The sequence below is a fragment of the Anarhichas minor genome, unplaced genomic scaffold (genome assembly GCF_050575085.1).
Source record: "Anarhichas minor isolate MPS153535 unplaced genomic scaffold, ASM5057508v1 ptg000004l, whole genome shotgun sequence".
Taxonomy (NCBI): domain Eukaryota; kingdom Metazoa; phylum Chordata; class Actinopteri; order Perciformes; family Anarhichadidae; genus Anarhichas; species Anarhichas minor.
In genome coordinates, this window is record NW_027466450.1 from 8,910,174 (window position 1) to 8,938,045 (window position 27,872).

The 27,872-nt window shown below is 41.8% G+C and overlaps 3 protein-coding genes across 13 annotated transcripts in view; 2 read left to right on the forward strand and 1 right to left on the reverse strand.

The window, feature by feature from the left end:
- LOC142968707 (hyccin 2) overlaps window positions 1–13,991 on the reverse strand; it is a 30,529-nt gene extending 16,538 nt beyond the window's left edge. The window contains exons 1-4 of one of the 3 annotated variants that reach the window (XM_076108691.1): window positions 13,777–13,991; window positions 3,460–3,544; window positions 1,672–1,750; window positions 270–371 (exon numbers count right to left, since the gene is read on the reverse strand). In XM_076108691.1, the coding sequence (XP_075964806.1) occupies window positions 270–371; window positions 1,672–1,722 (153 nt within the window). In that variant the 5' untranslated portion in view covers window positions 1,723–1,750; window positions 3,460–3,544; window positions 13,777–13,991. The other 2 variants (XM_076108708.1, XM_076108699.1) reach the window with 2 other exon arrangements.
- Window positions 13,992–14,690: 699 nt separating this feature from the next.
- On the forward strand, window positions 14,691–20,682 carry LOC142968722 (CASP8 and FADD-like apoptosis regulator). Of its 3 annotated transcripts, none has more exons than XM_076108731.1 (15): window positions 14,691–14,840; window positions 14,939–14,997; window positions 15,088–15,490; window positions 15,579–15,684; window positions 15,845–15,980; window positions 16,727–16,776; window positions 16,863–16,932; window positions 17,398–17,447; window positions 17,534–17,603; window positions 18,069–18,118; window positions 18,205–18,274; window positions 18,409–18,440; window positions 18,545–18,623; window positions 18,964–19,468; window positions 19,554–20,682. In XM_076108731.1, the coding sequence occupies exons 3-15, from the start codon at window positions 15,195–15,197 to the stop codon at window positions 19,681–19,683; spliced, it is 1,644 nt and encodes a 547-aa protein (XP_075964846.1). In that variant the 5' UTR covers window positions 14,691–14,840; window positions 14,939–14,997; window positions 15,088–15,194; the 3' UTR covers window positions 19,684–20,682. The 3 variants fall into 3 exon arrangements, with proteins under 3 accessions (XP_075964846.1, XP_075964854.1, XP_075964837.1); XM_076108739.1 differs by having other exon boundaries at window positions 14,704–14,840; window positions 14,982–14,997; XM_076108722.1 differs by having other exon boundaries at window positions 14,705–14,997.
- A 482-nt stretch (window positions 20,683–21,164) lies between these two features.
- dip2a (disco-interacting protein 2 homolog A) overlaps window positions 21,165–27,872 on the forward strand; it is a 71,890-nt gene continuing 65,182 nt past the window's right edge. For 3 of the 7 annotated variants that reach the window (XM_076108659.1, XM_076108666.1, XM_076108686.1), the window contains exon 1: window positions 21,165–21,716. In XM_076108659.1, the coding sequence (XP_075964774.1) occupies window positions 21,593–21,716 (124 nt within the window). In that variant the 5' untranslated portion in view covers window positions 21,165–21,592. The remainder of the gene's footprint in view (window positions 21,717–27,872) is intronic. The other 4 variants (XM_076108674.1, XM_076108684.1, XM_076108688.1 and 1 more) reach the window with 2 other exon arrangements.

The following is a 27,872-nucleotide window of genomic DNA, read 5'->3' on the forward strand; positions in this document are numbered from 1 at the left end:
TCAGTATGGGCAGCAGATGTTCCAGTCTGTCAGAGGGCTGTGTGTGTCTGTGTGTGTGTGTGTGTGTGTGTGTGTGTGTGGAGAGAGAGAACACCCTGTTAGTGTGGCTGGCATCAAGCACCCGTCCATCATACTCGTGTGCATGTGTAGCTCGAAGACACAGTTGTGTGTCAGTTTCTTGCTCACTGCCAACTAGGACTACTTCATGTGAGTCACTGCCAACAGAGCTAAAAACAGCCGTACTCGGGACTCTCTGTGTGACCCCTCACCTCACTGTTGGGGTCCTGGATGACTCTGTAGAGAGCTGGCACCAGGGACTTCTTCAGATGGAGGCTGCCGGCATATCTGGGGATTTGGGTTTCTGGTAAGGACTGAAAAAAAATATATAAAAATAAAAATAAAATAAAAAAGTTTGCTGAGCAATTGCAGACTTTTTTTTGTTTTACATTTCTTTAGAATAGTGCTATGACACATACACCTCTGCATCATTTCCCCTTACATCCCTCAAAATAGTCACCTTTATAATATGCATGGGAAACATCGTTTTCAAAATAAAACACGGCCTACTAGGGATTAATGTTGACGTTTAGATTTCAGAGCTGGTCCTTTACAACTTAAAGCCAATGCACTCGGGTGTTTTCACTAATGTAGCCGGATTAGACTTCTTCTCAGGATCGTGTGGGCGTGTACAAACTGCGAATGATTGACATCTCCCTCATCAGTATGGTGCTGTTGAGTCAGGGCAACTTACACCATTATCATTAGCCGTGTCACCTCTCCCTACATAATAAACACACAACACCAGGACCCTGAAACTGAAGCAGCTCAACTTAATTCGGTCATTAATTGTGTAATTGACATTTTTTTCTGCTTTGACCTGTGAAAACGTCTTGATGAAAAAAGCCTTTTCTCTTAGGTAGTGTTAAAAAACATTCTCGGACATGAAGTTGGATAAAACTCAGATGAAAAGGGATCACAAAATGTCTCTGAAGGAGCTGAACGTCAGCGTGATGATATCCGACAAGCTCAGAATATCCTGAGGTGAAATTCTTTAAATGGTCAAGACTGTGTGTTGGTCTGCAGATGACAGAAGGCTGAGATATCTTCTCCTAAGAGCCTAAGTTTGGTCATTTTGAGGACAGAACACAATGTGCCTGATCTACACCAACTCACACAATGAGTCATACCAATCCATCTCCCTCACTATTCATCAAACTCCCTCTTTTCTCTCTGCTGCACTACACAACAATTCCTTCTTTTTAGCTCGTTCCCTTAGATCTCATACTGATTACTTCAAATATTAAAATGACAGTGTATATATACATATATTAAATACATAGTGAGTTAACAAGCTATATCAGCATTTATATACATTCACAAGTGGATTTTGTGCTTCAGAGACACAAGCTAGTCCATCAAAAATAGACGTGTAAGTAAAGACATAAGTCTTTACTGTCGTTGATTACGTGTCCGGCTGAGTCAGTCAGGGTGCTGCACTGAAATTAGTAACAATTTACAAACCACTGAAATGCTGAAGAGGTGCTATGCACAAACGCTCAACACTCTCTTTCATCAAAGTTGTTACACCCACAGCGAGTGGTTTTGACCTGGAGGAGAACATTTCATTGACACGAGTCGTGATGGACAACAGAGGAGAGGAGAGCTTTTCACCTTGAATTCTGAGAGCCATTCTTCGACAACACCGCGCTCTGAGCCCAGCATCTTCCTCAGAGACCCCCCCCTGGGCTGCCTGGTGGAGATAGAAAACGACAAAGGACAGGGGGAGAGAGGAGGAAACATGGGGAGATAGTAGGAGACAGGAGGATACATGGGGAGAGAGGAGAGAGGGGGAGACATGGGGAGAGAGGAAAAGACAGGAGGAGAGAGGAAGAGAGGGGGTGAGAGGAGACATGGGAAGAGAGGAGGAAAGAGGGGGAGACAGGAGGAGACATGGGGAGAGAGGAAGAGACATGGGAAGAGAGGAGGAAAGAGGGGGAGACATGGGGAGAGACAGGAGGAGACAGGGGTCAGATTAGCAAAGCAGACGATAGTTAATTGTAGATGTGACCCAACATGAGTGTGGACGCTGTGACGCTGACCACGCTGTTACACAAGGAGCTACCTAGGTGATAATCATGAACATGAACCACTACAGCCAGTCAAATAGGCTCTCCCTCCACTATTCAAATCTGATGTGGTGAAGCCAGAGTCGGCTCATGTGCATTGTTATTAACCCTCGTGACACAAAACCGCACAGCGCAGCACACCGCCGATTTGACAAGCAACGATGTTAAAAACATAAAGCTAGAGATCTGAATTTCCTAAATGATCACACATATTTCATTCAGAAGAGATGAGATATCATAAGACAGATATCACGAGTCACTTCTCTCTCTCTGCCCTATCCTCCTCCCTTTGACACATGAGTGTGCCGTCACAGTGTGCGACATGTGACAGAAGAGTGTTGTAAGTAAACTCATTGCCACCTTATCTGGGTCAGTGTCCTCTGTTAACTTTGTGACTCATGCAGGTACTGCATCAAGTCAAAGCGCAGAGATTATGCAGACGGTTAAGACGAATCAAACTGTTCAGATTCAAGAGGCGAGAAAAGCTGTGCGGGCACAAAATAGCGACTAATATGCACACGCAGAGTGTCAGATTTAGTTTGTTTTGCTTACTTTTGTTGGCAAAGAAAAAAAAACGGTCTGGCATTACCTGTTCAAATATATAGATGAAACAATCAAAACTGTATTCAAGGTCTGCGAAGTACGATTTCAAACACAAAGTAGTCAAATGTGATTCCAGTCTTTGTTATTAGCCATATTATATCTCAAAACTAATGATCTATAACATCTTTCTACCTTGGACTACCTACTGTCTGCACTCAGTGTTTCTAACCAGAATCTAGAGGTTATCGACTGAAACAAATCCAAAACCAAAACGACGCACGGCTCTCTGACCTGTGCAGATGAATGTCACAAAGCAGGCGTAGCAGCTGTGGGACTGGAGGAGACAGAGATCACGTTCACGACTATCTGAACCACTCGCATCGTTTTGTGTGAGCACGCTCCTCAGATGTGTGCGAATTGAAAAAGGCTCCATTTAGTGAGCCTGTTCAGCTCTTCATGAAAGGCTGACTCATTCATTTCCTCCGGCTTGACAAACTGTCAAAGACTCGCTTGATGTGAAAGTCCCCATTGGCTCTTCAGTTACCATGGGAACTGTAGTCAAATGACTTTCAGGCAACGGCAGAATATATCCCCCAAAAAGAAATGTCCGTTTGGTAAAATCCACTTGGACTGCAACGCTCTCAAGTGTTGTTTTCTGGCATCATGAGTCAGATTGCTACAGAAATTTTCAAGAGTAACGTTTTACTTAATTGACAATGATTTAAAATCTATTAATTAATATATAACTTGTGCACACCTTCTAATCCCACGTGAAGAAGAGCGAGCTTACCTCAGTGTCCCAGAACTCAGATCTCCACGAGGAGAGGCAGAAGGTTCTCCGCAGTGTCGCACATCTGTCAATCAGTGAGGGTCACCTGCAGCAACAAGGAGACACGAAGCATGAAGATACAGCCGGCCATCTTTAGGAACTAACAAAACATCCAGCCCAGTGTTGCCAAATCTTCCAATAAAAGTTGCTAGCAGCAAAATTCGACAAGTCGGCAACAAGGACGGCTCGTCCCTTCAAGTTTGGTCGTTAAAAAACACGTGTGAGGGAAGCCTCTGTGTGTGTGTGTGTGTGAGACAGAGATATTGTGCGGCTTTAATGACGCTAATGTTTGCTAACCAAGAGGTTAAAGCCAGGTTGAACCCCCGACGGAAGATTTGAATATTTGCTGCTGATCACTATTGAAGCCCAAAATATGGTATTTGGGATAACCTGACATTTTTCTGACGTTTTATGGACCAAACAATGAATCGACTGTTTGTTAAAAGAAAGATTGATGACTTTGAAAGTTATTACAAATAAACATCAAACAATGCTTCAAAGAATGGTTGTAAATCTTATTGTGTTCACAATATAACTTCTATTGTCAGCAGTACACGACATACATGACAGATACTGAGTCGAGACAATAATGAACAGAGCAGCCGACAACATGGAGACTAGGAAACCATCAGACGGTTGCTACAACAGACGGCCCTCCCCTGAATGACGCACAGCGTCAACATTACAGAACTGAGATGCAGACCGAGCCCTCCATCTGATGTTGAGCATTCTCCACAGAGCTCTGTGTTTATCTGAAGGACTCTCACACTAATTCATCACAAAGACTCGAGGAGACGTCCCATCAGTCTAGAGTGATGTGGTGTTTAGTTTTCCTTTGGACAGATAAAGCCTACTTATTCGGTGTGACTCATCAGTGGCTCCAGGTCGAGTAAATACAGCGAAGGGAGGGATGAGGGACGAATAACACAAACTTAAACATATTATGTATTAGATGATTCATTATGTAAGTTAAAGGTTTGACAGGAACATGAGAGTTCTTTAGGAGATTAGTACCCATTCATTCAGTAGAAATGATGTCCCAGAGCTTACATGGTACAGTTAGTATTGAGGTATCTCTCCCCTTGATATCTATGGGTATATGAGGCCATTGTGGGCACTGGGCATCCAATGAGGCAATAATTGATTTTAATGTCATTTTTGCATAGGTGTAATCCAGTGCTTTGGTTTATAATGCATTTAACTAGCTGGATGAGCCCCAACCAGTCCATCCATTTAGTTATTCTATTCAATTCCTCAATTGATTTAGCAGCAACTGTATTATACAGTTTCACGGTTATATTACGAATATAAAATCACATGTACAGAATAGAGGATTAAATCCATGACGCCAACACTAGCACAAACAATTTAATGGGTGTTTTTCTTTTTCCATTTTACAATAAATGTATTAGATATCTTTCATAAGTTTGTCCCATTGTCTATTTCTCTGTAACAATAATGAAGAGAGTAAGCAGGAGGTATCTCCACCAATAACGTCTCTATGAGGACCTTCAGGAGAATAACCACCATCACCTGAGCTGCAGTGGATCGCTCTTTGAATTCTTCCACAAGCCAGACAGCAAATGATACGGTGTAAGATAACAAAACAAGTATTGCACTGTAACAAAAAGACGACGCATTCTCTTCACTTAAACAATTTCAGTCTAAACAAAAAGGGTTTTTACCTGAAGTATAGGCTCTCGGGAAGAGTTCTCCTCATGCAAACCAAAAGCCACAGTCAATAAGACTAAGTAACCATCTATAGCTAAGGCTGGGTAGCTCCCCTCTGGTTACAGTGTCATTTCTCCAAACTCTGCATCCGTCTCACTACAGTATCTGCGTGTCGAGTAACAACAGTGCTCCCCAGCCAGCCGTCACTGTTGGCTAAATATGTCACACACCTAACGAGGCCTGGAGAATCACAATAAGCAAAGTTTCCTCTACGAAGGAGCTGCGTATTGTCCTGTGGCCAGGCTCACGAGGGAATAGGAGAGTGCCAGCCCATCCTGTTTACGCCACTTCAAACCTTAAAATCACAAAGGCAAACACACTGCTAAACACACTACTCAACGGTGTACAAGGCTCAAACTCAGCCAGCAAGAAGGTGTTTTTTGTGAATTTAGTTTGAAGGCGGAGCAGTTAACACACAATATGTTCCTCTGTGAGCTTGCACTCACATGGATGTCTGTACTAATTGTGTGTCAATCCATCAAGCAGATGATGAAATACTTCACTGGATAGGTAACCTGTTGATGGCACAGAAGGGAAGGTTCGGGGATCACCAGTCATTAGGAGAGACCATCTCGGCATCATAGACGTCAGAGTTCACTGTTCACACTCTGGACCCTCAGCGGTCTCATGACTCAGTAAGTACTGCATTTGTAAGCTAAGCTGGTAAATGAAGAAAATTCCCATCATGCAATCAGGTGGTGCTAAAATCCAAAACAACAACGTTCAAGATGTTAATCTTGAATGTTGGGGAAGGACTCCACACAACGTCTTAACCGGTCCTCTCAGTCTCCACCAGGACACACAGCACTAACAACAGCTGCAGCTGATGAGTATGCAGATAATTCAATTCAAATAGCACAAAATCACAAATTTGCCTCAGAGGGCTTAATAAGGCTTGATAATAAAAGAGCTCTAAGTCTATTGTTTTTAAGAGAGTACTAAAAGGACGGCTCCTCAGGCACCCAACAATGCTCATCATTCATTACAGGAGGATGAATCACACGAGTATCTGGGACTCAGTGACTCATTTAACCAATGTAAACACACACACAAGGCCACAGAGAGCTCCTCCTAACCACCGTCTGTCCAGGTAGAAGCTGTCCTTAGTTGTGTAATACCTAGAGTTTAAACTCTAACAGTTTTCAGAGCTGCCTGATAAAATTGCCCAATCAGAGGAAAGTTGTTGTTGCACCGAGAGCAAAATAAATGAACTTAAAGACGTGTGGAAACTGGCTATTTAGGGACCACATTGTGTCGACAACAACATCAACAAGCATGCCTACATGCATTACATCATTTACTTTGTAAAACATATAGTCGGGAGACCAAACTTAGGCTACTGATCGGGGATTCCTCCAAAGATCTTATAGGGTGTGATCATAAAGAAAAAGAAAACGAAGTCGACTACTTCCACCACAGTTTCAAACATGAGCCTGCAGAGTGAGTAATCACAACATCCATCAAAGCACGGGCAAATTTAGGAACATTTGGAAGATAAATATGGGTTGCACGGTTATTATTACAAATTCAAACGTGGCAGTAGCCTTCGTCAGCGGGTGTGAGAACTGGGTGCAATACAGTTCAGCATGACGTGGAGAGAAATGTCCTGCACGCTCCAGCAAAAGACCGCTGTCGTGTGCCATCACGTCAACACGCACCGCAGCTGAAAAGCGTTTTGCGTTTTCATGTTTTGTTTGTTTACGTAGCACACAAAGCTCCACTCGTAATCAAAACTGATATCCACACGCAGATATATGTGCGAGTTTAATTATCAGACTAAGATTTGGCAAACTGTGACGCCATGAGACCAGTGAGAGATTTTTAGCAAAGCATGACGGGTCTGTGCTCATTGCCATTGTTCATTTAAATACATACTGATACAACTGAATTGTATACGTGAGGTTGTATCCGTCTGTCTCAACTGCTCCTCTCTGCCCTAAATGAGCAGTGCCGGGTTTCAACAGTCCAACACTGGGGATGTTTCAAGGTCAGCTCAGCTCAGTCAGCCATGAATTATTGAGCTGGAGCTCTGTGCCTTCTCCGTTTGTGCTTCTTCTGACGCGCTCCGTCTTCCTTCCTCAGGGCCATTTGACATCTCCAATCAGAAAATACAAGTGTAGACCAATGATTAAACTGAAGAGAGGTTCATGACCACTGGGAGTTAGTTACAGTCTGCTGGTTTGGACACAAACACGCAGCATAAACAAGCACAAAAACACACACATGCCTGCACTAATTTAGCTTCCTCTCTGCCAAAGTAGTCCTCTACTTAACTCGGCCCTCTTTAGTGCGTGAGTGTTTGCAGGTAGCCATTCTTTACGATACACACAATCATACTACACGCACACACTTTATCCAGAGGTAGAGGGATTAACTCTTAACACCTGACCACAGGGAACCAGTCTGCTGTAATCTCCATCCCCGTTGCCTCCCTCGTTGGTAACAAGGACCAGCTACTCACCAGTGGAGCAGGCTGTCTGCACAGGAATAGAATGAGGTCTATTAATAGCAAAGACCGCACTGTAAAATTACCCCTCGCCTGGTTTTCTATACAGATTAATGGCTGACAGGTATAAAAGACAGTGAGGCCAACAGGTACACACCTCAGTGAGATGCTGACTGACTGAAAGGACTTAGTGGTGAGTAAAGGTCACTCACGGGCTACAGTGACTACAGTCAATCAATAGTTCTGCCCCGAGGACACGTGGATGTGGAAAATGCGTGAAACATACACACTACAGGTAATAATAATACAGAAGGAATGAACGAGAGAACACAGAAGAGAGGAGAGAGTGAAGGATTGGCTACTCGTTCTCCCTCATCCTCTCCTCCTCTCTTATAGGCCGGGAGAGGGGAACTGAGGCGTACGCACATCCTGAGCTAAAATTAGCTCTGCTGCAGCTGCAGGGCCAGACGTGTTGGGATGGGCCCGTGTTGCCACACACACACACACACACACACACACACACACACACACACACACACACACACACACACACACACACACACACACACACACACACACACACACACACACACACACACACACACACACACACACACACACACACACACACACACACACACACACACACACACACACACACACACACGGTTCCACCAATTAAACAGGGTGAGCCACAACAGCACAGGTGAATGCCAACAGCATCCTTCCTCTTTCCTCTCTGCTCCTCAAACCAAGGCATACACATGCTTTCAATGCAAATGTTGCATGTAAACACATCCACACACAGGATATACACACACACACACATACCGTACACAGTACCCCACACTAACCTCAGCTACACATATTAGCGCTGGGAATTCTTACATTTCTGGTGAACAGTACATACATTGTCAATAATCCCCCCTTTTTTTAAAACAGAGGAATTTTGTGGAGCAATAAATCCTCATGATGGTTTTAATGTTCAGCTGTTGAAACTGTGTCGAAGAAGTCTGTCTGTCTGTCTCTAATATTAAGTTATATATATATATATATATAAGAAGGAGTAAACATTACAAACACCTTATTATTGGGATGCTGTTCAATATAGCAACACCGCTCTCTACATCCACAAATAACACCAGAGAGGTTGAGCATCGTTAAAAACTGAACATCAACATAAGTAGGATTAACAGCTGGGCTATTGTACTGTTTTGCATACGTTTGTACAAGTGTACACAATAAACTCTGCAACACAAGAGCCATGAGGTGGAGGGGATTGTTGTTGTTTTATGAAAGCTTGGGCAGTCACAAGTTCACTCACTGACAGTTCAAACTACAGACACATGACTACAAATTCCACAGTATTTAGCACGGCGGCTGACTTGGTGCACGGTGTGTGTGTGTGTGTGTGTGGGGGAGCTTAACTTTAACTTCACTCCAGAGAAAAATTATTTACTGCCAAATAAGCCGCTCAGCAGTCTTCTAACAATGGGCCACCTTGAGCTTTTTGTGACATGCCAAGACCACCGCAGTATGCGTGACCAAAGGATCAACCAGAGGGGGGGGGGGGGGGGGGGGGTAGAGGAGAGTGGGTGCATTATTAGACTACCACCTCAGATTGTGGGGGGCTGCAAAACCGCTGGATAGCAAGAAAAATCAAGCCGGAGAACTTGGCCTCTCAACTTCCTCTCCCACCCCAGAGACTCATAACGGTTGTTAAATCAAATTGTTTCCTCCAGAATGAAAAGCAACACTAATGTGGGCTACATTTTGGCTCCATCCACCCGGCTGCAGCAGGCGCACAGAGATTACACCAGCCGGACAATGAGAGAGCGAAACATTACAGTAAAGAAGTAGAACCCATAGAGCCCTGGCCACACTTTAGCTTGCCAATAAAACACTTAAAACACCTAAATAAAATGTAATTATGCAATGCAAACGGTTCCTTTTGACTGAGTTTTAACTGTCTAGATTATGACCAAATAATGCTCGGTACACCAGCAGCATTATAAATGTAAGGGAACACTTTGGTTGACAACGTGCCTCACTCTGCAGTAAACATGGCTCACAGCTTGATCCAGCAGAAGCCACCACTTCCCTTCCATGTCTTTCCCATCATATCATAACAATAAATAACTGGCAGTAATTCAAAAGGCTCCTGGAGTCAACCGGGCTCTGGCATCTGTTCAACTTCAGTCGGGTGCCGAGTCGTGACCGGCAAGCTGAGCAGAGAGCCGATCAATGGGGAGGCAAAGCCCAGCAGAGCACAGTGGCTCTGAGAGGATGATGACCTGTTATCTTGGCCTGAACAAACCGGCCATGTTGCCACATTTATGATATGGAGCTTGTGCTTCTTCTCCACCGGCATCCAGTGCAACAGTGGGAAAGATCAGGTGCCTTTCAGTCTTTTGTAAGATTGCGTTCAGGTCAACAGCAGGATAATTAATTTCCAACTTGCACAAAAAGGTTACTTTTAGTCAAAAAGTATTGCTCAATAATCCCACAAACTGTAAGGAGAATAGTTACACAGCATGGGCACCTGTAACAGTGCTCTGCCCTCTGATCCGAGCTCTCCGTTTGTGTTTGTTGAAGAAGTATCATCTGGTTACCAGAAGTGTAAACACTGGATTCTAATGAAATTGGTCAGATTTGACTTTGTTCAGTCCGCTCCTGTCAGGTAGCTAATGCTAGCTAGCCAGCTGTCTGCAGATATCTGGCAACCGTCTCGACAAGAACCACAAACAATAGGATGAGAATAAGTATGTGGAGCCTAAGTAAACCCACTGAGAGGAGAGCCATTCCCTGGCTTCTGATTAGAGGGCATTTACATATTTTTTAAATTTAAAATTCATAACACAGATTAGTTCCAGACCCTATGTCAGCGTTGCCCTGGCAAGGCTCGTTGCTGAGTCAAAGCAGTAGACGGCGTGTACATTTTTCTCAATATTACCACCAGCATTGATGTGTTTCATCACAGTACAGACAGCTTGAAAAACATGTCCAAGTGTGCAGTACCTCCAACAAGCATATGTATTTTCGCTGTTTATTATCAACGGTGTATCAGACGGATTTGGCTAAGACACGCGCAGTAAATTGACTGAAGGTCACCCACTTGATCTGCCGACACAGCGCTGGATTGATAATGGAGGGCTGCACACATGGCTCCCACTGAAATGAACTGGAGGTGAGAGTCTACGACAAACAACTGGTCATACTCCACAGCAGAACAATAACAAAGCCTTGCACCACTTCCAGGGTAACCGGGCATTTCCCCCGTAGAGCTCATACACTTAATCTGACCCAATCAAAACATTCACACACGTCCAGCAAGCCAGCAACGGAGTTTAGCAACACAGGCCACGTATCATGTGGGATCGTTTGAAAATCTTCCACTGCGAGCACAAATGTTCCTCTCACATGTCAACCACAATCATTTGTACAATGTGTTCTCTTTAAAGAGGTTATTGATATACTGGTAAAAAGCATGGCCGTTTTATTTTATGGATTTCCTCTAGCACTCATCTAGCGTCATTAGACAATATGTGAGATACAATAAAGTGTGGCGGAGGTGTATCCTTCCTCTACTACACATTTGATGCTACTTTTGTTCTGATTTGTTCGTACACTTTTAGATGCTGCAAACTTATACTTTCTCTAAAACTCTGTAAAACTGAATCATAACGCAGCAACTAAATCCTGTAACTTCAGCAGCAACACAACTAGAGCTGTAGGGATTTGTTAATTGATAAATTAGCTGATTTAACAGAAAATCATCGGCATCTATTTCATAATTGATTAATTACTTTATTCATTCCGGAGGATTTAATGCTATGCAAGCAACTTGAACCCATCACCTTTGAATGTGCAACGGGCATTTTTTTTTACCATTTTCAATTTCACAGCCTAATCAATTCATTGACAAAATAATCTGCAGCTTAATTGAGAATGGAAACAGTGTTTTTTGCTGCAGGCCTAAACACAAGCATTCACTCTTCGGACACGCACTGTATTTAGCAGAATTGCCCGTATGGCAATACCGTCATTAGCCTGGGCAATATAATCCTGGGATTCCCAAACCTCGTTGCAATCAGTTTTGAAAGCATTGATTCATTCACAAACAGGAGAGAGTACAACACATTATGCTGCTCCACCTCTGTGGAGCCCCTAGAGGAACAGTGTGAACTCGTGTCTGGCTTACAGAGAGACGTACTGTACGTCATGCAGACAGACAGCAAACAGACAGACCTCATACTTGGCAGTGTGCGGTGAGTCAGCAGCACCACAGCTCTCTCTCTGCATGCACACCACACATCCAGCTGATTCCCAAGACCGACTAGAACGACCCCGCTGGTTAGACTTATTAGTACTGCAATCAACTTAAGAAAGGCCCGATTGCCCAAACTTCTCCAGGGGCAGAATATTGATGTGTCTCAACAACAAATTCAGCTGTTCTCTCTACTGGAAGAAGAGGAAGGACGGTAGGCTGGCTGTGTGATCCTCTGGCTCTGTGGGAGAGAGTACAGTGGAAAATAGTCCCCACTGCTAATCCATGGCAAGCTAATTACAGCTTTGATCCCCGAGGCGTGTACATCACTATAGGTGGGAGGGATTTAACACACTCTGGGGATTAATACACTTTTCGGTTAGATTTGGTTTGCTTTAGAGCCGTCTCAATAAGCTCACATCTGCTGCAGAAAACGACAATGTTGTGCATTATTAGTTCACTCAAAGTTCATAAGAAATCACCTCAGCTTCTGGTGAATCCCCTTTGAAATGTGTAGGCAAGCTTAAGAGTTTTATGCAGTACAGTATACTAACTAACAATATGATCCGATACATTTTAGGGCCTTCTGCTCGTCGAAGAACACTTTGCTGAATAATCTACCATTTGTCACACTTGAGCAATAGAAGAACCTCAACCTCCTGGAGAAAGAAACAAAGATTAAAGTGGGTAAATGGAGTTTCTATCTAAAATAGGCCACAGCTCTGATGACAGCCTATTCTCAAAACACACCAGAAACAGAGGAAGAGGATGATGATGATGTTTGAGGGTGAGCAGCAGATGGCACAGAATTATCTCTATATCTTTGCCCATGATGACGCCATTATTTGAGGAGTAGTTTACTTATCACGACCAAAATCACAGCAAGCAGCATTCCTGTAAATGAACAATGTTGTTATGTAAAAACACCAACATGTCCACAGCAAAGGATCAACAAGTCAGCAACTTGGCATAAGTAAAACAGCACTAAACAGACCATGCACTGTGCATTCTCCTCTATATTTAGTGAATTAACACATCTCAGTTGTGCATGTTATATGTAACGTTACACACTTATAAGGATGTGGAGGTCATTTAATTGACATGGTACTGCTGCAAACTCACATACATTGAAGTATGATGAAGAAGTACTAGCTAAATGAACGTTTGTGCTGCTTTTAGCACCAAAAAGTTATACATTCATAACCTACAAGCATGTAAAATTGAGCCTTCCGCTCATAATTTTCAAAATAAACCCAACGTTTTTGAAAGAGTTCAACTTCCAAGAGCCACAGTGGACATGATGTAGATATTTTCCTGTAGATATTTCAGGATAAAATGTGCAGATTTACTGACATTAAATGCCAACGTGCTGTTTTACCATTAATTAACACTGTTACGGTAGCTAGCTAACGTATTAACCGGGTGTTTCTACGCAGCTCTGTTGTTTTTTTCAGATAGTATACTGCCCACAAGCGAATGTTTGTTACACCAAGTGCCACGACAGAACCTGTACGTCAACGGTAGCTACCTTAGCTTTTGGCTCGCGTGCCGTTAGCGTGCCCGTTCTAGTCAGCCGTTGGTGGACGTCCTCATCCTCGTTTCTCACCAGTCGTGACCAGGCCGAAAAAAACCCGGCTGACTGCCTGGTTACAACACAAAAAGCATCCACTCTGTGGTCCTTGGCTTATGACGGTTAATGACACTTGTGCTGTCACCGGGCAGCCCGTTAGCACTGAAGCCTCCTCGTTTACATCCAACACAAACAGTGCCGAGGATGTTCCCTTGACTGCGACTACCTGGAAAATCCAACCAACCAGGTTAATGAAATACTCACGCGGACTTGAAGCTGCTAACGGCAATGTCACGCGGTGACTGTATCGGTGGTGTTTGCTCAGGGCGGTCACCCAGGTCGAGTGTCTCTTTCTTTCTAAATGGCCCCTCTCTCTCTCTGTCTCTCTCTCTCAGCGAGCTACACCTCCGTACGATCTCTCCACACCGCAATGGTGCTGAACCACGGCGCCACACGATTGGCCAGAGTGAGCGGAACTCGGTGCGCTTTGGTATTGGTAAGCAGAAAGCTCACGCGACCTGCAGGGGGGGCTAGCAGAAGTGGTGCCTTCAAAGTTATTGGAAAACTTAGCATCAGAGTTCAAGCGCATTGCTTCGGTGTTAAAAAGATTAATAATCATAATATTTGTTATCTTAACCTTTTTTTTACATAACAAATCACTTATTTGTTCCCCCACTAAACATAATTTGATTACAGAGGCCATTGTAATTTGTTAATAAAGACTACAAAACAGCCTGCTTTAAAATATTACTTTTATTATATATTATTTTGATTATCTCTGTGGTATTTTATGCCATATTTTGTGCCACTTTCTAATATGGCACCCTTTATAAAGGTTAACTGAATCCAACGGGTTTATTTATGGTTTACTAATACTGTACAGATCATTAATAATCCATTAATACGAACAAATATTGGGTTGCCGGGTTGTGAAAAATTCCACTGCTGGTGTTTATCGTTTCTATTTGGTAATAAAGTTATAAATATTATAAATGCAATCATAAATGTTGATGGGTTTCTCACTCTTCGGTAAACCACCGTATCTGCAGTTATACATCTTAATAAGTTAGTAATCCATCAAGTCTGTAGTTTTAAGTGTTAATACATTTTCATTAAATGGATTTTGTTCTGCAGCGCAGCATGTGCCTTTAATTTTTTTATTATCAAAGCAGTGCCGCCTTTTTTTACTTTCACTTTCAATATGTTGTCTTTGTCGCTTGTGGCGTTTTTCAAACATCTACAATAATTACGGTATTATCGTGCACCTATCGCGTAATCTGGAGTGCAGATGAATCGATGGTTTTCAGTAACTCGGCGCAAGTATCAAGGTAAGGGGGGTATTTCTATTTAAGTTCTACAATAAAGTAGGGTACTTCCCCAGAAGCGTTTAAAGTGCGTCAGTCTTCCATTGTGGTTTCCGTCGTAGGCCTGCTTCAAATTCCTCTTTATGGTTGTTCCTCTATCGACAGATTTCGACGGTATGAGGTATGTCGTTCAATGATCTTTTCAGATTGTTATATATTATATTTTAATAATGGTTTATTCGGAACTAACACTGTATTTAATCTTCTCCAGTTTAAGGCGTTCCGGTCCCGGTTGGCGAATTGCTATTATTTGATCACTATATCGGTCTTCGTTGCTGTTAAACATCACCAGCCCTCGCTTTTCTTCCACAAAAGACAATGGCTCTGCCGGACCAACTTCATCTTCAGGCCATCAATCAGACAGCAGAGGCTCTGAGCAGCTGTGAACGCAGGAGGCTCTTCTACCTGTGCGACATCCTGGACACGGACAACAGCGTGGCGCGTGTGAAGGACATGCTGACATCTAAAGTGATGTGCCACGAGATGGGTCTCCTGTTTCTGACGGAGCTGATGCTACAATTGAGTCGTTTTGATATCCTGAGGAAGGTGTTTAAAACCAGCAGGGACGAGGTGGAGAACGCCCTGAAACAAAGAAGGGTTCTGCCAAGATTCAGGTGAGAGGTGTATACCTTATCTAGGTGTGTAAAGTCATGAATGATACATTCCAATTGGATAACGTAAACGTGATTTCCCTCCCTGTAGAGTATTGATGGCTAATATAAATGAGGATATGGACAGTGAAGATCTGAACAGTGTGAAGTTCTTGTTGGGCAGCACGTTGCCTCGTGAGAAGATGGAAAAAGCACAGGTGACAATGAATGAAGTTTTGTTTTCACTTACTGAATTTCACATTCTTGTGAGTGTGCGAGGGGAGTTTTGGTGGGTCATCATTTTACAGAAAAAGGTCAAATATGCATACGACAGTAATTCTAACAGAGTGAATCACTTCCCCCTCTTTCCGTTGACAGAGTTTCCTGGATGTGATCATTGAACTAGAGAAGCTGGATATAGTTTCACCTGAAAGAGTCGACTTTGTAGAAGAATGTTTTAAAAACATTGGCAGGGTCGACCTCGCCAGAAAAGTTAGTGCGTACAAGATGTCAGGTGAGACTGTCCCTTTTAAATTTCGTAAAGAGTTTGTGATTTGGGAACAAGAAAATCCATCTTGACAAAATGTGAGAAGGAAAGCTGTGTTGTAACATTTATACAGTGTGTTTCATGTGAAGTGTGGAACGTTTACACATTGTTGAAACAGGAAAATGCTGAAAACTAGAACTGAAAATGAATATTTGTGTGTCTCTCATACCACTGAAATGGCCCATGGTGCTTATGAAGAAGAAAAACAGACTTCTTGGAAGTGCCAAAGAAATATATAGTTCCTAAACCACAGAAAGTAAAAACATGTTTTACACAGAACAGAAACCGAATATAAAAGCTGCCAATACGACACATTTTGTTCTAAGTGAACATACATTGTCCGGACTGTATTCTGACAATGCAAAAGTTAAAAAAAATTACATATAGTATAGCATAAAACAAAATGCATCTCATGCTCTGTTTCATTTAACCCAAAGCAGACAAAGCTTACCTTGTTCATTGATACCAGCGTAACATCTAGTTCACATAATACTGTTAACAGTTGGACACACAGATATATTTTTCTTTCGGACACATTCAATTTGATATCATTTTCAGAACTAAACTTTGTATTTATCAAACCAAATGTTAAACGTTTTGGCTTTTGGCTTTCTAAAAAGTGGATTTATGTGAAAGACCAATCACAAAGTACTTTGAATCATACTTTATTCTGTGTTTTTATTCACTTGTGTTTCTGTCCAAACCTTTCACAGTGGGAACATCTGGAGGACATTCATCTCTACAGCAAAGACACAGAGCTCCTGTAAGTAGTGTACAAAACTTAGTCAACATTGGACATTTTTTCTCTCTATTTTACAACTAATACTTTAAAAAACGTCTTCTCTTTAGTGTCCATTCCCCACTCCAAATGGTTCTCATTCTCTGCAGCAAACAAGACAAGCACAGCCCCTCCACATCGGTAAGACAGCCTGCAAATGACAGCAACTTCAAAAGATGTGTAATTGCCAGAGATAAAGGAAAACACCTCTTGTCTCTCATTGTATTTCACTTTGATATTCATAACACCGTATTAATCTGTATGTATTTATTACATATAGTATAGCATAAAACAAAATGCATCTCATGCTCTGTTTCATTTAACCCAAAGCAGACAAAGCTTACCTTGTTCATTGATACCAGCGTAACATCTAGTTCACATAATACTGTTAACAGTTGGACACACAGATATATTTTTCTTTCGGACACATTCAATTTGACATCATTTTCAGAACTAAACTTTGTATTTATCAAACCAAATGTTAAACGTTTTGGCTTTTGGCTTTCTAAAAAGTGGATTTATGTGAAAGACCAATCACAAAGTACTTTGAATCATACTTTATTCTGTGTTTTTATTCACTTGTGTTTCTGTCCAAACCTTTCACAGTGGGAACATCTGGAGGACATTCATCTCTACAGCAAAGACACAGAGCTCCTGTAAGTAGTGTACAAAACTTAGTCAACATTGGACATTTTTTCTTTCTATTTTACAACTAATACTTTAAAAAACATCTTCTCTTTAGTGTCCATTCCCCACTCCAAATGGTTCTCATTCTCTGCAGCAAACAAGACAAGCACAGCCCCTCCACATCGGTAAGACAGCCTGCAAATGACAGCAACTTCAAAAGATGTGTAATTGCCAGAGATAAAGGAAAACACCTCTTGTCTCTCATTGTATTTCACTTTGATATTCATAACACCGTATTAATCTGTATGTATTTATTACATATAGTATAGCATAAAACAAAATGCATCTCATGCTCTGTTTCATTTAACCCAAAGCAGACAAAGCTTACCTTGTTCATTGATACCAGCGTAACATCTAGTTCACATAATACTGTTAACAGTTGGACACACAGATATATTTTTCTTTCGGACACATTCAATTTGACATCATTTTCAGAACTAAACTTTGTATTTATCAAACCAAATGTTAAACGTTTTGGCTTTTGGCTTTCTAAAAAGTGGATTTATGTGAAAGACCAATCACAAAGTACTTTGAATCATACTTTATTCTGTGTTTTTATTCACTTGTGTTTCTGTCCAAACCTTTCACAGTGGGAACATCTGGAGGACATTCATCTCTACAGCAAAGACACAGAGCTCCTGTAAGTAGTGTACAAAACTTAGTCAACATTGGACATTTTTTCTTTCTATTTTACAACTAATACTTTAAAAAACATCTTCTCTTTAGTGTCCATTCCCCACTCCAAATGGTTCTCATTCTCTGCAGCAAACAAGACAAGCACAGCCCCTCCACATCGGTAAGACAGCCTGCAAATGACAGCAACTTCAAAAGATGTGTAATTGCCAGAGATAAAGGAAAACACCTCTTGTCTCTCATTGTATTTCACTTTGATATTCATAACACCGTATTAATCTTTGTCACCAACCACAGAACACATACCAGTGCCTGTATACAGAGAGCAGGTAAGGTCTTCACTCATTATTGGTGCAGGTTTTTTTGAGTATGAGTGTGTTTAATTAGTAAAGTGCATTTATGAAACTTGTTTGCTTGCTCATTTGCATTACAGAGTCAACTCGATTGTTACAGATTTAACACTAATCCCAGAGGAGTGTGTGTTATCATAGACTGCGTGGGTAATGACGGAGGTGAGACACAAAACACTTTGTACCTATAAGTCCAGTGCTGGAATACATATACAGAAGTACCAATACCAATGTAAAATGACTCCATTACAAGTGAAAGGCATGCATTTAAAAGCCTGCTGAAGTAAAAATACAAAATTTTCATTAAAGCCTGACAGCAATCAATGAATCAAATGTTCTGACTCTTAATTTGAGTGTTATTTCATGTAAAGGTAAACTAAATATCTTGCGGTTGCGTCTGTAGCAGCCCTGGTCTGATAGCGTTTTTTTCATCTATCTTTTGAGAGACTTATTATCAAGAAAAAAAGTTTAATTGTGTTTCACCTCTACTTTACTCACTCAGACATGTTGGAACAGACATTTAAGGCTCTTCACTTCAACGTGGTCCTCCACAAATGGCTGTGTGTGGCCGACACTCTCTCAGTTCTCAGAGGGATATTCGGACAGAGAGAGAACCTTGAATGCGACGGCTTTGTCTGCTGCATCATTAGCCGCGGTACGGCGAGCCATCTCCTGGGTACAGACGCGTACGCCGCAGGTCTACATCTGAACGATGTCAGACGTCTTTTCAATGCTGATGAATGCCGCATGCTGGCTGGCAAGCCCAAACTCTTCTTCATCCAGAGGTACAGCGTCCCAGAGATTCCGCCCCGTGCCAGGACGGAGCACCGGGATGAGGATCTGGAGACAGACGGGTGTGATGGGCCGTCCAAATGTGCTTTCATCCCTACAGATGCAGATGTGTTCTGGAGTCACTGCTGGACAGATGAACGTCAACTGGAGCAAGGACACCATCGCTCCATTTACCTGAAGGCTCTGACAGACACTTTGCGCAAAGGTCAAAGGAGGTACAGGCAAACACTCTTTAATACTTTAGCATCAGACGGTTCTCATGTACGCCTGAAGACTAAACAGATGTTTGTGTTCTGACAGGAAAACACATCTGGTTGATGTTCATACCGAGGTGAATGGAGCCATCTTTGAACACAACAACCGGAATCCTGGAGCGCACTACCACATTGATCTGAAACATACTTTAAGGAAAGAGCTTTACTTAAAATAGAGTATTAATCACCATCACTTTCACTAAACCCTCAGAACTGTCAGCCACATATTAACATAGCATATTCCTTGCCTGTGAAGAACCTTTTTTTTACTGTGTATGCAGTGACACCTGCTGGTTGTAGGAACTTAAAACACTTTTACACTTTTGTTTTTTTTGTTTTGCAGGTTGTTTTGATGTGTATTTATTTCATGTTTGAAAGTTATTTTTGGACATACTGTATATATTTGAATAGTATATAACAGACGTACAGGCAAGATAATGATAACAATAACTCCCCCGCTTTCCAACCCAAACGCCAACACACCAAATCACAGCCTCACAATAGATGCAAATGTCAATTCATGCAAGACAAAAAGAAGAGTAATACAAAACACAATAACGACTCAGTATATTTTAATCATATATACCAGGGATGTAATCAAATGTAACAGATTTTGTATTTTGAAGCTTTAATGTGAATTGCCTTTTTCTTGCCTCACACAGTGCAGCTAAAACTGGTTTCTAGTGCCTTTTTTTTATTTTTCTATTATTCTAAATATTTTTTGTAGAATTGTGATAATAATTAGTTGAATGAAGGACATTTCTTATCTACTATTACTGTTATTATATCTATTGTTACTTTTAATATATTTTTGTATTTATCGTATTTTCTAACGGTTTTGTCTTTTTGAAAAACATTCAGTAGAAAAGTGCAATGTAAACAAAGTATATACATACATATATATGTATATATATATATATACATACATATGTATGTATATATATATATATATAAAGATAAGCTCTTTTTCAATAGTAAAATAACTATTTAATATTCACTTCCTGACATTTCATTTTTATAATTAGACATTACTTACTCACTGTAGCCCACCAGGGATCCTTATTTATATTCTGTATTCTGGGTTTGGTTTTTACCTTTCCTTTGAAATATTTCTATGTTATACCAATATTTATGTTTGCTCAATTAAAATGAAGTTAAAGATTGAAATACAATGACCAATATGTTGATGTCACATGATGTTCAGTGTCCGCTTCATTTGATTTCAGGAGGAGTTCCGATTATCAGTTAAGATGAGCGAATAAGCCTTTATTGAGAAATAAGTAGATACGTAGAGAAAGTGAAAAATAAACAAGAGTATTGTAAAACTCAAACACGAATAAGTAAAAATATAAACTACACAAGAGCAGTACAAAATCACAATGTGACAGTGGTGGTATAGTGATTTTCTGTCAATATATAAATATAATGTTATAAAACAATATAACATGTGAGCATAATATAGTATGGGATATAAAGACATCCAAGAAAATACCAAATACAACAACAACAACAAAAACACCACACATTTTCAATTATAGCCTCCAGTACTTCCATGTCACGCAGCATTGTGATTGCGACAATAGGAGGCAGGCAAGTTACACGAGGAAACAACGAGGAGACACGCACACAAGCGGGGGCTCGTGAGCGCGCACGGTCCGGGCCGCTGCTGCTATGATGCAATGGCGACTGCGCCGTGGGAAGCGAGCGAGGAGTTGAATGAGTTCCCTCCACAGTTGAAGTGAAGCAGCAGCCTGCCGATCAGCCAGGACGCCCATCAGCGCCGAGGGACGGACAGCGGACACGGAGACACTGGCAGTGTCCCCCCGTCCTACCACACTACATGGAAACACGCAGCCAGGTGTGTCCGCTAGCCGCACAGCTGGCCGTGTCATGCACGTAGGAGACGTTTCTCACACATCTGTACGACGTTGCAGCGAGACGAGCACCAACACCCTGTTTTGCCCTCGGTAGCCGAAACCAAGTGAGGAGGGGTTGTTGTTATTATTATTATTGTGTTGTTGCATTGTCCTCATCACCGGCCACTCGCTGGACCTATCCGTGCTTTTTTTAAATTTTTTTTTTACCATGGCTGAGAGAACCTCAACCGGGTTTTTAACGATGATGTTGGAGCCCACGCCGGCTGTCGCTATGACCCTACCGGCGGAGGTCCGGGAGAAGCTGGCGGAGCTGGAGCTGGAGCTCTCTGAGGGTAAGTTGACAACAACATGTACACAAACTACCGCACTGTGTGGCCACTGCATCCTGCTCTTTTTATCCTAGAGGAGGCTTTAAACATGGTTCGTGCACATGACAGCTATCAGAACCACCGCCCTTTCTCTTGGCTTTGTGGCTCGTGTTTGAAAACATTGCCAGCATCACCAAAGCCTCTCTGCTCTTATCACTCGCACCCAAAACTGAACTTCTGCTGTAGTTTTCTCCTCGAGTTTGTTACCTACTGCAGCCCAGGGGGGGTTAAGAGGTCGCTCTGTTTGGCTTTTCACCTCTAATGAAGACCAGATGTTCCTATTGTCCTGGAACTAGATTAGACTCCAAATACCATATTTGATCAGATGGCTATCTGAGCGGAGTCAGCTGACACACCCATGCTGCTGTTATGGCTCTGTGTTTCACAGAAGTTGTGTTTGTCCTTATTTGAATTTAATAAAATAGGAAAGTTAAGTAACTAACTAATTGGTAACCAACGATCATTCTCATCTTGTCTTCACCGGTGACCTTTAAAGGTTTCTCTGAGTGAAGAATGTTGCTTTGCTTCATGGGCTTTAGTTTTTATTGTGAATGAATATTAGGATCCTTATGAAGTTTTTCCAAGAATGTTGCTGATATTGCTCACCTGTACACTTGTTTGCGTGCGTATCTCCATGCTGAGCATAACTTAGTACTTATGGTTGAACTTGCTCCACTTATTCATGTAAGAAACAGAACGGTCCATTCAAACATGTCCCTTAAGTGTCATACCTACCTGCTGCTAATAATAACCAGACAGCATAGCATGTGCCTGTACAAAGTCCTGAATGTTTACTGATATGATTTATTACATAATCACTTTCCTTCGTATCTGCTTTAAGGACAAATATCACTGACATTTCTAGTGGATGTAGCGTTTATGTAGCTAAACGTATTAAAAATGTCTACTTTGACTTTACTTTTAAGTGTAGTCTCTCAGCGCTGTACAGAGTAAATAATGAAAAGCGTGATTGTTTGTCACAAAGCTTCTTTGTGTGTTAGATGAGACTCATTATTTAACTGCTCCTTTATATGAGCGGTACTCACATGGTCAAATCTGCTGAGCTGTGATAAAATCATAATTACTGATCTGATTAGATTTGAGATTCGACCCTCCGGGGTGTGACCCTGTGTTTCCTGCCAACTCTGGAGAACATGTTCTCTCATTCTTTCTCCATGTTAGCTGTGTGCAGTAGCCCCAACACCGGGGTTAGGAACAGACCAAAGGTGCACGCTTTGATAAGCACATTAACTGCCACTGAGGCCCCTAATGGGATAGACATGTTTTCAGGAGCGGCAACCAAATAAATCTATATCTGTCCAGTTTCCTCTTCCTGCTCTCCACATCTCACATCCTGCCATGTTGGAGCTCTGATAGTCGTATCTCCCCGACTCTGTTGTCTTCCGCTTCTCCGTCTTGAGTTTTCTTCCGCTGATATACTCTGTTGTCTCTGCCTCATTTCATGATTCCCCAACTTCACATTTCCTCCATTTTCTCCCTGATCAAAGAAGAAAAATGTCATTCTCTTTCGGGTAAAATGAGATCGACCTCCCTTTCTCTCTGTTAAATCCCATCCCCGTACGCTGCTGTGAACTTTTCACCCCGCCATGATGCCCTTTGGTTGCCTCCCCGTTACCTCCTGTCTCCTGAAAGAATAGACGACTCGTTTTATTGGAAGATGAGAGCCTGTGGATCCCGCAGGTTTTCAATCCTTCTCACTGAGCTTCGGCTTTTAGGGATTTAAAGCCAGGCATGTCTGCGTCACGCTAAGTGACACATCTCCCGGCTTGAGTGTGCCAGTAGGTGTGTGTCAGTGTGCAGGAACACTGTATTATTCATGAAGTTGAATAGATGTGTCATGTATGTTTACTTTAGCTGTTTAAGCAGCAGCAGCCGTTGGAATAACTTGAGTTTGAGACGATCCAGCAGCTCAGCTAGTTTATATTCCAGCGTCAGCAGTTTTGGGCTACTGACGGGTGAAATAAACAATCTGTGCACTCTTATTGTGGTTATAATACATGCTGCTTCCTCTAGAGATGCATTTATTTTCTCTGCTCTGGTTTTATTTCTGAGTAAACACGTGTCTTAAAATGTTTAGATGACTTCACTCTGCTGTCGCTAGATGAGTTTTTATGGTAACGAGAACCCATTTCTTATAACCTGTACATGCAGGCCAAGTTATCTCACTTAAAATGTGCATTTGTGTTTTTTATTTACACCTTCACTCAATGCTTCTCTTTTATTCAGTGTGTCTATATTCAATAATATGAAAAGCACTTTGCTGTGGACGCTTGAGGCCTGCCTCGTGAAGCAGGATTACTAAATAATCTGGATACCTTCACTGATTAAACCTGGAATCGCTTTAAATGTGGAAAATGGATTTAATGTAAGTAAAAGAGCTTTTCTAGGTTTAAAGTTCTGCTTTGAATCTTTACCATTCCTCCATAACATTCAATATGCATAACCAAAGAAGCAACAATCAACGTAAAAAGGCATTATTTTATATTAATTAGTGAGCTTTTAGAGGTGCTAGTAGTGTAATTTTGACTCCCTTGTTCAGAGCAAGGCGAGCTTTCCCCCCACATGTTTCCAGTCTTTGTGCCACGCTAAGCAAACATATTTGCTGTACTGGACACAGTGTATGAGTGATGTCAATCTTCTAATTAAATTCTTGGACAGAAAGCTAATTTTTGTATTTACCCAAATTTTGAACATTCCTTCAAGTGTTAAAAATGTAGCCAAACTGCTTCATCGGGACCATGCGGGTGTGGTTTGATCAGAATTAATTGACAGTAACCAAACGACCCACCAACCGTCATCACATTTTTAATCAGGTGTTGCCAAATCCTGATTGGTGCTCAGACATGTGTATGACATCACTTCTTTCTATTTCAGCTCCGCCCACAACGCATAAATCTCTCATGTCAAGCAACCAAAACTCAAAATTGTGTATTCATGTCGAACTCTCCCACTCAGAAGCTGATTGAGAAAGTTTTTTTTTTTTTACACCTTTAATCAGTTATCCAGCTAACTTGTTATTTCTGCTTTGTAAGACAATTTCCAGTTGCTGTGGTTCAGGAGGTAGAGCGGTTTGATCCCTGGCTCCTCCTGTCCGCTTGTCGAAGTGTCCTCGAGCAAGACACTGAACCCCAAGTTGCTCGGGCCTTGCAAATTGTTATGCGCTTTGTCCGGTAAGGTAGAAAGGCACTATTTAAATGCAGCCCATTTACCATTTGCTTTTCCCCCAAAAAATGCTACTATACTAAAATCCCTTCCTACCAAGTTCTGCACATCACAGTTATTGGAGAGGACATGTTTCTCTCAGCTGACCTGGATGCATATGAGTGGTCAAAAGATGGAGCGTAAAGGAGGGCAAGAAGATGGATGATCCCCATTATCCCCTGCAGAGAGTAGGGAGAGACGTGTCTGCTGAGTAATTCATAGACTCACTCTTTTCCATTCCCTGGGTTTTATTCCCTCCTCCTTTGTTTGCTCTCTAAACCCTCTGATTACAAAGTCATTTTTAGTCCAGTGCTGGTGTTTGCTGGGAAACTGCCAATCCCCTGGTTGGTCATTGCTCTTGTTTTGCCTGCTCTCATTCAGTAAACATTTACAGAGGAGCAGTGCAGTTTTTTTTTTGGTAGTTTAAGTGGTGCCTGGCTTGTTTATGGTTGTTTATTTTCATAGAAAGAAAATGATTTGCTGCAGGTTTGAGGCGTTTGAAAGAAGATCCAGCAGCATAAATGTGGCTACTTTGTTTGGCAAATCTTCTGCAAATTCATAACGAGAATCGTCCTTATTATAAGCGAGATTATCCGGACAGTCTGTTTAACGGTAGACACTGTTTTCATTTGTTCTTACTCTTCTGAATCTATATCCTAGTATCTGCTTGTGCAATTACCCAAGTTCCCCATGGAAATCATTTCAGTTCCACCTCAACTAATCACGTCGATAAGGTGAAACTTTACTCGCCGTACGCTTGTATGTAAAGAGGTCTGTCAGGTGCTGGTAGTAATGAGATGGTGATGGTCTGCACTACTTGTATTTGCAGGGAGAGCCGTTTCATCAAACAAGCGCTCTTAATTTCTCCCTAATCTGAAATCACAAGACTGCAATACACCATGTGGATTAGACAGACGGAGAGGCTAGAAATAAAAAACTAAAAATTAATGTGTGTCAGAAAGAGGAAGCAAAAACTAAATGAGTCAGAAAAAACAGTAAGTTGTTGTTGTGTGAAACCTTTTCAATTTGACACGTGATGATTTTTCCTCCACGCTGGTATGAGTTTCTCATTAGTTGTAGTTTACAGTAGATCCACGTTTATATGACCCGAGGCTCCTTCGCCCTTTTCGTTCTGCTGATCATTTTTGCATAACAAGTTGGCAGCTGTCTGAGACTTCTACGGCTACAGGACCTTTAGCCTCATCTCATTTTGTAACTTATACCACAATAAGAGAAACAGAATTCCCCATTCATTTATTGACATGTCATGTGTGAAGTCCAATTCCCAACATGCATGGACGTTAATGACATATTTTTCCACAGATCCTTAAGTAAGAATTATATTGGCCTGTGATACAATCAAGCCAAGGTGATAGACCTGTGTACAAGGTGGGGTCAGCGGATAGCTTTGGTGGCCGGAGTTTCATAAAACCTCTGTTTGGAAAGTATGAGTGCAACCCGAGCGAGTTGGACTACAGAGTTTGTTAAGGAGAGACTACACAGTGCACAGAACCACGGCTTTCTGGTCCTGACTCATTCCTCTCTGTGGTCTCTTACTCCCACCACCAACTCAATGAAGAAAGCACATCCACTGGGCTCACCCTGTGAGTTCAGGCCATTGCTATGCAAAAGAAAGCATTTGATGAATGTAGAATCACATTCTGCGTTAAGAGCTTTGAGAACATGCAGGATTTAGGACGATTACTGACGGGACTTTGTACTTTGGCTGCTGGGTAGCTCTGTAATAGGATCCAAAAGAGAAGAATGTTGAGCCTTGGAGCGAGCGAACTAGCTGGCTGCTGTGGGTGCTGTAAAGTCCAGTTCGGAGATAAAGATGCAGCTATGCCGTGCCCCTGCCACAGTGGAGGATAGAACGTGGAGGGTCATAAATATTTCAAGGGTGTGCCTCAGAGCAGAGCAGAGCTTCAGATTCTCGTATACAGGCAGAAGCATACGCGAGTCCGTGCACATGGAAGTGTGTGCGTGTTTGGTCCATTTACTTTCTGCTTGTGGATTGTTAAAGTGCTCCCTTCGAACCACAGAGCTGTTTCATTTTAGCCACAATTATCCACATCACCAGGTATTGTCCTGGCGGTTCCACTGCATTTTTGGAGCTCCAGGTCCTGCCTGTTTGTTTTCTTTAGAGTGCTCTTCAACATCCTGTCTCTGTCGTTATGGGAGCCATGAATATTTAATAGAATGGGATTGTAATATGTGGAAATATGTCTGTTCTCTCTTTGTTTATTTATTGTGGATGAGTCTAAAGAGTGAGATTTCTGCCAGCACAGTGATTTTGGTATCCCTGTGAAATTTCTCATTGAATTTAAGGTTTTCAATATTGGTTATCATTATCAATTGCTCTATTGATTTAACCCATTAGGTATTTAATAATGCAGCATTTAAAATGGAAAAAAATAATGCCACAATCTTGTCAACGGTTATAAAAAATGGAGAGCAGAATGCATCTTATTTTCGAAGCAGTAAATATTTGCCACCATATTTTTATTTTACAACTCACGTTATCGTGATCGTTAAAGGTTTTTCGGCTCACAGGGTTTTTAAAGTTTGTTCTAAAACTTCCATTTGCTCTCAATTGACTCAACCATAAAGTGACTTGCTGGTGCTATTTCAGCAGTGTTTATCGCATATAGCGTTTTATTGCTGTCGCACAAATCGCTGCACCATTTGATTACACTGCCACACTCCGACAGTCCCCAGTGACAAACAGCAGCATTTACCAATGTACTGTGTAGGAGAGAACAAAAGGTAAAAGTGCCAGTGAAAGAGTATCTTACATTTAGTATCAGTGAAGCTCGATTGACATCTAGTATATTGAATAACTCTGGTCGGACATGGACCAGTGTTTACGGTCAAAGACAGCTAGCTGAAAAAAAGCTA